Below are 9,674 nucleotides of genomic sequence, written 5' to 3' on the forward strand. Positions count from 1 at the left end.
ATTCCATTATCGCAGCCTAGAGGACCCAGCTTCCAGGCTGCAGACAGGGCTCCAGAGCAAAGTCCACAGCATAGCACAAACAGACTTTAATCTGAGGGGTTAGGAAAAGAAGACACTCATACCTGTTCTGATGTACTTTTTCTTTAGTCTCTCATGTTGAAATCCGATTCCCTTTGTTCTTCACAGCTATATATACCCAACAAAATCTTTCAGGCCGTATAAGAGTTACGTTTGAAGGTCACATTTTACTTCTTAAGTAAATGATAATATATATATATATTCAATATATGTATTCAGGATATATATATATATATATATATATACACACTGACACATAAATAAGAATGTATCCTGTATATAATACAGCTGCTTCATTTTCTTTTACTGTGGGGCCCAGGCTTGCCTAGGACTCTCTCCATAACCCACTGCTTCACGCTTTTGACAGCTATATAGTATTCTTCTGTGTGTATATTTTATTTAATTAGTTCCTTGTTACTGAACAAATTCAGCCAAACAGAATGCTCTGAAAATCATATGCATGTATTTAACATGAGCAAGTCTCTAATTCCTAGAGGGGGAAAGTGTAATTATCTTTAAGGTAGGACTCTGGGTGGCCTAGAACTTGTTACAGGCTGGCTTCCAACTCATGGCAGTCCTCCTGCCTCTGCCTCCCAAGTACTGGAATGAAAGGCTTACACAACCATGCCCAACGTTAAGGTAAAATTTTAAAAATTTTTAGTTTTGAAAGCTTTACTATCTAGGAGGTAAAAAATATCTCCCTTGTCAGTCAGTTGTGGTGGTACACACCTGTAATCAGAGCACTCATTAAGATGAGGTAGGAGGATTGCCACAAGTTCAATACCAGTTTGGGTTATATAATGAATCTGAGGTCAGTCTGGAGGGCAAGGCAAGACCTTGTCTTAAAAAAACAAAGGAGTTAACAACAACAAAAAACAAACTATCTATGAAATGTCTGCTTTGTGGCATGGTAAGACGATTGAGCAGTTAAATCTGATGACCTAAGTGGGATCCCCAGACCTGGCTCCCACAAAATGTTCTTTGGCCTCCATGAGCACAGTGCACTCACACACGCATACACTCGTGTGTGTGTGTGTGTGTGTGTGTGTGTGTGCCAGTGATCCACTTCTCTCTGCCCCACCAGCCCATGCCTAGCTTTTCAGACAAGAGCTGGGGATTAAACTAGGTCTTCATATTTCCATGGTAACCCCTTTACCAACTGAGCTATCCCCTAGCCCTGATCGTCACATTTCAGGTGTTTAAAAGCTTTCCAGTTCTGTAAAATAACAGTATCTCTCTCTCTCTCTCTCTCTCTCTCTCTCTCTCTCTCTCTGACAGTGTCTCACAATGTTGCCCTGGCTGTCCTAGAACTCACTCTGTAGGCCATGCTGGCCTCAGACTTAAAGAGATCCACTTGTCTCTGCCCCTTGAGTGCTGGGATCAAAGGTGTGCACTATCAAACCTAGCTTTCTACACTTTTTTGAAGATGTCATAATGAAACCTTTATTGTACTTACTTTTTATTTCCTTTATTTTTGAGATTATAATGTAATTACATTCCTCCATTTCCCTTCCTCTCTCCAAACCCTCCTATGGACCACTTCTTTTTTTTAAACTCATCCTTTATAACTAATTATTATTACATTTATATATGCATATACATATATATTCCTAAATATAATTTGCTTAGTCTGTATTGTTGTTTTTTGTTTGTTTTGTTGTTTATTTTTGAGACAGGGTCTCTCTGTTATACAGTTCTGGCTATCCTGAAACTGGCTATATAGGCCAGGTTGGCCTCAAATTCACAGAGAACCACCTGCCTCTGCCTCCCAAGTGCTGGGACTAACCACCACGCCTGGCTGAGTAACATTATTTATAGGTGTGTTTTTAAGGTTGACAGTTTGGTATTAGACAGCCAGTTGCTATGCTCTTCCCTGGAGAAGACTCTCAGCTTTCCTTAGTTGCCTGTAGTTCTTTGTGTAGGTCTGAGGCCTTGTGGGCTCCCCCTCTCCCCGCCCCCATCCCCTGCCCCATCCCCATTCATTTTAATGTGCCTGTTAGTCTTGTCCTTGTTCAGCTGGTGTTTGGGGAGTCATGTTGGTGAGACTCAATGGGTATAGTTTCTGAGGTTACTAGACGACACAGTCTCACAGAAAATTTTCCGATCCTCTGGCTCTTACAGTATTTTCACCCCCCTCTTCCAAAATGTTCCCTGGTCAGGAAGTATTTTGTAACTGAACTGGGGATATTTATTTGTAAATGTATTGGGGATACATCTTTACACAACTTTACATTTTGATTTAACATGACTTTCTATATACTAATATAGTCTCTGTTGCAAAGGGAAGTTTCCTTGATGAGGGCTGAGGGCTACACTTATCTGTGGGTATAAGAACAACAATTTAGCCAGGTGGTGGTGGCGCACACCTTTAATCCCAGCACTCGGGAGGCAGAGGCAGGCGGGTCTCTGTGAGTTTGAGGCCAGCCTGGTTGGTCTACAAGAGCTAGTTCCAGGCCAACCTCCAAAGCTACTGAGAAACCCTGTCTAGAAAAACAAAACAAACAAAAACAAAAAAAGAACAAATATTTAGATTGTTATTAGGGATTATGTTGGTTTAGTGAAGTGGTGGTGTAGGGTCTCTTCCAAGACCCATGACTTCTCTAGCCCTGAGGAGCTGGCTAAGTTTCCAGCCCCAGGCATGGTTTCCCTCTTGTTCAGTGGGTCTTAAGACTACTTAGAGATGGCCCTACTGCATCTTAAGGTTATCATACCACGCTGTTGTTGATGCGGTGCATAGGCATCACAGGACTGTTGGTTGCCTCCCTCCTTCCTTCCCTGGAAGCCTGCATGGATCCTCCTGGTATCCATGAAAGCTGGTCCTCAGGAAGGAGGCTTTCAAGGGGCCTCTGGGTCATGTTTCTGAAATGTGTGGTGTCTTCAGCAACAGGGACTTACCCTCTGTCTCTGGAGAGCAAGCAAGGGCAGTAGCAATAGGCTGCACATTTATTTTTTTATTCTTACTCTGGGTGGGGGTGGGGGTGGGGGTGGGGTTGAGACCGGGTTTCTGTGTGGTCCTGGCTGCCCTAGAACTTTCTTTGTAAACCAGGCTGGCCTTGAACTCAGAGAGACCCACCTGCCTCAGCCTCCCAAGTGCCGGGATTAAAGACGAGTGCCACCACCACCTGGGTTTATTTTTAACAGCTTTAACTGCAAAGATTCAGACTAGATGCTCTAGGCAACAGCTCCTCCACCAATGAGCTGAGGATAATGCCTGCTTCCCTGCTCCAAGATCAGCAGATTTTTGTATACGAGCAGTTTATGGGAATTTGCTTTTGGTTATAAAAGCCCCCTTTTCCAATCCCTCCTCAAGTGCACCCGAGGCTTCCATAGCATGCTGTGGTCCTTTTGTTTATTCCCATATGCATTTTTACACTTGGAGTCCCCCACCCTCTGCCCCGTTTTTAGGTTGTGACGCTGGCCCTTGGCAGCCCTGGAACACAGTGCTTAAGGCACGATGCCAACCCTATGCACACTGCTTTGTTGATTGCTTGTATGGTTGCCTCATAACAGCCAGACGCATGGTGGTGGAGGGTTGGGCCTCAGACCCACGTAGTATAGGCTCAAATTCACTATGTATCCAAGAATAACCTTGCACTTCAGATTTTGTCTCTTCCTCCTGAATGTAGGAATTACAGATGTGCCTCACCGTGCTAGCTAGGTTTATTCCGTGCTGGGGATGGAACCCAGGGACTTAGAGCATGCTGGACAAGCACTCTATCAACTGAGCTACATCCTCCGGTCCCAGAACTGGTGAGATTACTGACCATGTCGGGAATGATAACAGGGGCCTCAAAGGAAAGATCAAGCCACTAAACCAGACTCTGGCACCAGTTGTCTGGTTCAAGTTCAACTCTTGTCAGAGCCATCTGTAAATTTCTCTTTCTTTACTTGTGAAACGGGACACCTACTTCACAGGTCTGCCGTGATTAAAGGGATATGGCTTTCATTGCTTAAGATAACGATGGAATAAGTGGTGGGTCCTAGTTTTATTTTCAGGCTTCTGTCCTTCCTCCTTCGCTCCCTCTCCCTCCTTCCCCTCCCCTCCCCCTCCTTCCCCTCCCCCTCCCCTCCCCTTTCCCCTCCCTCCCTCGCCTTCCCTTCTCTCCTCCCCCCCCCCCCCGCCCCGTGCTCCACGTGCCCCGCGTAAATAAGCGAGCGCGCAGGCGCCAGGAGTCGGTGCCCATTGGTCGCCCCGGCGCTGTCCAGGGTCGTGGGGAGACACTCTGTGGCCTCTGACCGCGGGATCCGACCGGGGTCGGTTGATTCGCGCGTCTGTGGGTCGCTGAGTCCTGGCCAGCAGCTTCGCCCTCGTCATGGCGCCACTGCTGCAACTGCTGTGGCTGCTGGCCCTGCTCCGGACTGTGGCCCTGGTCCCGGTCCCCGCCAAACCCCGGGCAGACGACGAGCAGGCCTGGGATCTGTCGTCCCCGGAGCTGCTAGCGCCCGCCCGCTTCGCGCTGGATATGTACAATTACGGTCGTGCTGCCGGGATGAGGGCCGTGCTGGGGACTGTTCGCGGGCGCGTCCGCCGGGTGAGAAGCGTGGGGAACGGGTGCGGGGCCTGGGTCCGGGAATAATGCAAGGTGGAGTTTGGCTTAAATTTTGGGTGTTGTCCTGGACGGTGGAGGAAAGGTGCAGGCTGACACTGAGTAGAGAAGCACAGGTGAGCTTCAGGCACCTAAGAGGACCAGAGTACCGGGTGGCCGTGCCAGCCTCACCTTCTCCTCTGTCCAGGTGGGTCGGGGCTCTCTGTTCTCCCTGGAAGCCACAATGGAGGAGCCACCTTGTGATGATCCTCTTGTGTGCCTGCTCCCTGTGACCAATAAAACCTTGGTAAGTGATGGGGTCCCAGCTATTGTTGGCCCTAGGCCAGCAAGCAATTGGAATTACTAGTTACTAGTAGAGATCAAAATGCACTGAGAGGGTGGGTATTTGGGCGCTAGGTGCTGGGTGTGATTGCCTTCTATGTGGCCTTCCTTTGAGGAGCTTCTAGCTGCTCTTGCCAGGATCTTGTTCCAGTCTGTCTCCAGATTATCCCTTCTCTTCCTCCAGCTTTGCAGCTTTCAAGTCCTGGATGAGCTAGGAAAACACGTGCTGCTGAGGAGAGACTGTGGCCCAGTGAATGCGAAGGTTCCAGGTGCTGGGATAGCTCACGGAGATTGGGATAGCCCAGACCATACTTGCCTCAGAATACAGCCTTGATTGAATCTCTGTTCCAACCCATTCCAGAGTATGGAAATGAGACTTTCAGTTCATTCCTTCCGATGCTGAACAAGGACCCCTTGCCCCAGGTGAGGAGCCCATACCTGGGAGAGCCAACCGCCCCCTAGTGTCCTGGGGTCAGGCTGAACTTGTAAAAAAAATACCCTTTTGCCTTCCCAGGACTTTTCTGTAAAGATGGCTACAGTCTTCAAGGACTTCATGGCTACCTATAACCGGACTTACGAAACAAAGGAAGGTAGGACCTAGCCTTGTCTGGACCGGTAACAATCAGACTTGGGCCTTCTCCTGTCATGGCACCTTAATATTGAGGAAGGAAAGGACTCAAGGACCTTGTGTCTCTCAAGGACCCCCCCAATCCTTGAGTTCTTACCCAGCTTTCTAGGCAGCTGTCTTGTAAAGGAAATGTGGACTGTCTCCTCCTTCCATCTTCTCTTCCTGGCCAGAAACCACAGGCTTCCATCACTCCAGGCAGGGTAGGGTAAATCTGGGAGAGCAGATTTTCTCTGTTGGATTCCTCCAGTCATCTTGACCCTTCCCGTGACCTCCCCTGGGTGACACCCTTAGGCTTCATTTTGGTTACTGCTGTTCTAGTCAAGAAGCCATTGCTCAAGTTCAGGTCCCCAAAGTTGGCCATGCCTCTCACTCTTTCACCTTGATGTCTGCTTCCCCCATGTCTTATTCCACCTGGTCCAGGGATCTGTCCTTACAAACAGCTTCAGGAACTAAGGCAGTCACTCAGTTAATAAAGCCCTTGCCTTGAAAGTTTAAGACATGAGTTCGGCCTCCAGATCCCACAAAAGAAGCCCAACATGGCTGAGACAGCAGTGAAATTGGTGGCAGAAACAGACTCATGGCCTGCTAGCCTAGTCGACTTGATTAAGTTCTCAGTCAGTAAGAGACCATCTGCAAAAAGGTGAAAGACCCCAAGGAATGACACCAGGGCTGTCCTTTGATCCCGCCCCCTACTCTGACACATTCAGAACTTTCAAGTTCAACCCAGAGTTCCTCTCACCTGGGGAAGACTTTGATTGCTCACCCCTCTTACCTCTCCTTTTATGATGTGGTTGGGTTCAGGCCTCTCCTTTTTGGTCCTCAGAAGCCCAGTGGCGCTTGACTGTCTTTACCAGAAACATGGTACGAGTACAGAAGATTCAGGCCCTGGACCGTGGCACAGCTCAGTATGGGATCACCAAGTTCAGTGACCTCACAGGTGGGGACGGTGACCAGAGCCGTCACAGAATTTGGAGGAAATTAGGCCCTGCTCCTGAAGCTCCTCTTCTGGGCCAGCGTAAAATATTCAGTCCTGTCTGCCCTGCCCCCCTCTGCCTACAGAGGAGGAGTTCTACACCATCTACCTGAATCCCCTTTTACGAAATGGTTCTCGCAAGAAGATGAGGCCAGCCAAGTCCATAAATGCCCGTGCCCCGCCCGAATGGGACTGGAGGAAGAAAGGGGCTGTCACCGAAGTGAAGGACCAGGTTGGAGTCCCAGAAGTGGGGTGAGAAGGCAGACTGCAAGGGGCCCTGATGAAAGGTAGAGCCTTGACCGTGCCCGTTGTCTTGCAGGGCATGTGTGGCTCCTGCTGGGCCTTCTCTGTCACAGGCAATGTGGAGGGCCAGTGGTTCCTGAACCGGGGGACTCTGCTCTCCCTGTCAGAGCAGGGTGAGCATCCTGCTCCAGCCCCTCACACTCAGACCAGCCTCTCCAGAGGACCCCTTGGAACCAGGCTTCTGTCTCCTAGAGCTCTTGGACTGCGACAAGGTGGACAAGGCCTGCCTGGGTGGATTGCCCTCCAATGCCTACACAGCCATAAAGAATTTGGGTATGCATCATTTTGGTCAGAAGGGGCAGCAGGTGCCACCTCTTTGCAAAAGGGGGAGATGGGTGTAGGAATCACACAGAGCTGGGTTCTGGTCTTTATGTTGGCCCTTTTTGGCTAATGGTCTACAGCAAGCCAGTGTTGTCAGCCTCAGTTATTCAGCTGTGAAATGGGATAGACAATGTCCACTTTGTATGATTGTCTCCAATGCCAAATGAGAAAATAGATGTATAGATGTAAGATTCTTTCTGGCAGGGAGTGGTTAAGACAGGGTTTCTCTGTGTAACAGTCCTGGCTGGCCTGTAACTCACTGAGATCCGCCTGCCAGGGCCTCCTAAGTGCTGGGATTAAAGGCGAGTGCCACCAACACCCAGCTAGATGTGAGGTTCTGATGCATGACAAAGACCCTGTGAATCTTAGTGTTTTCACTTCCTGGAAGTCTGTGTTTTTTACTGTGCTGCTAAACTTGACAGCAACACCTCTCTCTCTCCTGAGGAGGGGTATTAAATCAGCCATGGGCTGTAGGATGGTGAGCGAAGGAACTGAGCTTAGAAAGAAAGAAACTGGTCCAGGAGCCTAACAAGTGACTGAGCTACAAAAGCAGTAGACTGTCAGGGCAGGACAAGCAGCAAAGGGCAAAAATGCCAGGTAACCTGGGATGAGGCCTCAGCAAGGAGGCGGTCATGGGAATGGAGTCCTGTCCATGCTGGTTAATGTAGCTCCTTCCCACATCCTTCCATCTCTAGATATGTTATCTCTAGTCTGAGGAGATTCCTCAGAGACTGGGGCCCTGGGAATAAATAAGGAACATGTGGCCTCGTGTTTATGGGATGCTTGTCACTCTTGTGTCTGGGAGAGTCCGAGGGAGTGATAAACAGGAGTCTACTCCTTTCCCAGGAGGGCTGGAGACAGAGGATGACTACAGCTACCAGGGCCATGTTCAGGCCTGCAGCTTCTCAGCACGGAAAGCCAAAGTCTACATCAATGATTCAGTGGAGCTGAGCAAGAATGAGAACAGTGAGTAGGGGAGTGGAGGGGGTGGATCCAGGTTGATGTTGCTGGGCCCAGGTAACCACTGACACTGCCTTCCCCTCTCAGAGATGGCAGCCTGGCTGGCCCAGAAAGGACCCATCTCAGTTGCCATCAACGCCTTTGGCATGCAGGTGAGGCCCTGGCTTCTATGCTCCTGCCTGTCTTGTGTCTATGCCTCCCTCACTTCTCCTTCAAGCTAGCTCTCTACTCCCTGTGTTCTTCTCAGTTCTATCGCCATGGGATCGCCCGCCCTCTCCGGCCCCTCTGCAGCCCTTGGCTCATTGACCATGCTGTGTTGCTGGTGGGCTATGGCAACCGTGAGTTCCACCAGCCTCTGGCTTATCCTTCCCTCCATCCCAGGCCCCAGTCAGGGACTAGATAGCAGCTTCTTAGGCCTTCTGAGGGGAACCTTGTTCTGAAATACCCATGCCTTTTGTAGACAGAAAAGCTGAGACTGTGGGAGGTTGAAGGGTTGTTCTGGAGGCAATTGGACAAGTGCTCTCTCCAACCCCTATAGCTGCATGAGATCTCTATGAGGATGGCAGGCGGGCCTCTGGCTTTTTGTTATTCTCCTAGTTCCTATTACAGGCTCATTGCAGATACATGAAGGGTGCAGCGGATGAGTCTCCGAGTGGAGAATTAAGGGTCTTTGACCCCTTGTGTTCTGTGTTTCTCCGTAGGCTCCAAGACTCCTTACTGGGCCATCAAGAACAGCTGGGGTAGTAATTGGGGTGAGGAGGTGAGTTTTGCCTGGTTGGCCTTGACCCTCTAGCCGTACCCTGCCTAAGCACCTTCACCAAGTCCCACTGTCCCTCAGGGTTACTACTACTTGTATCGTGGGTCTGGAGCCTGTGGTGTGAATACCATGGCCAGCTCGGCAGTGGTGAACTGAGGGACTTGCTGGCACAGGACCTGATGCTGACCACAGTGGCCCCTTCCTTAGCCTGACTCATGCCCAGGCCCCTCAGGAGGCACAGCTGGCTGAGGGACAAGCACTTGGTGTACCTCAGGGTGAGCAGTGGGCCCTGGGCCCCTTCTTCCCTCCCTCCCTCCCTCTCATGCCCACCTGAAGTTTCTCAGCTGCCTCTTTGTTGAATTGTGGTAGCTAGGAGGATCCTGAGGGGAAGGAGGCTTTCATGGAAGCCAGTGCTGGGGCACAAACCCCGGGCTTGGGTAAGGTGCAGAATGAAAATATTCTGATCACAAATCTGACTTTGTCCTCAGCAGGCTCTGGCTTCCTGCCTTGGTTTTCCTCTGTCTGAGGCTGTAAACTTTTGGTCCCTTTCCACATCCAGGAAACTTGTAACCAATTTTCTTTAAGAGCAATAAAGAGGTATCCTGCTCCCCAGTGTGGTGTAAGTGCTTAGTCTCTGAGGGAAAAGATGGGTCTTAGGGATCCCTGGTAGGTCAAGGTGGAGTAGCTGGTCCAACCCAGGAGCTCCAGGGCCCAGCTTCCCCTTCAGCAACCAAAAGGAGATGGGAGAGGCCCACAGCCTGATCTTTATTCAGAAGCATGGTGCTG

At 49.9% G+C, this 9,674-nt stretch overlaps 1 protein-coding gene across 1 annotated transcript; it reads left to right on the forward strand.

The window, feature by feature from the left end:
• Window positions 1–4,253: 4,253 nt before the first annotated feature.
• On the forward strand, window positions 4,254–9,500 carry Ctsf (cathepsin F). Its single transcript, XM_038336042.1, has 14 exons — window positions 4,254–4,610; window positions 4,813–4,911; window positions 5,131–5,215; window positions 5,308–5,369; window positions 5,461–5,536; window positions 6,398–6,511; window positions 6,634–6,779; window positions 6,867–6,963; window positions 7,043–7,123; window positions 8,018–8,137; window positions 8,219–8,283; window positions 8,379–8,469; window positions 8,833–8,891; window positions 8,970–9,500. The coding sequence occupies exons 1-14, from the start codon at window positions 4,392–4,394 to the stop codon at window positions 9,042–9,044; spliced, it is 1,389 nt and encodes a 462-aa protein (XP_038191970.1). The 5' UTR covers window positions 4,254–4,391; the 3' UTR covers window positions 9,045–9,500.
• The last annotated feature ends 174 nt before the right edge of the window (window positions 9,501–9,674 follow it).

This window comes from Arvicola amphibius, chromosome 1 (assembly GCF_903992535.2).
Source record: "Arvicola amphibius chromosome 1, mArvAmp1.2, whole genome shotgun sequence".
Classification (NCBI taxonomy): Eukaryota; Metazoa; Chordata; class Mammalia; order Rodentia; family Cricetidae; genus Arvicola; species Arvicola amphibius.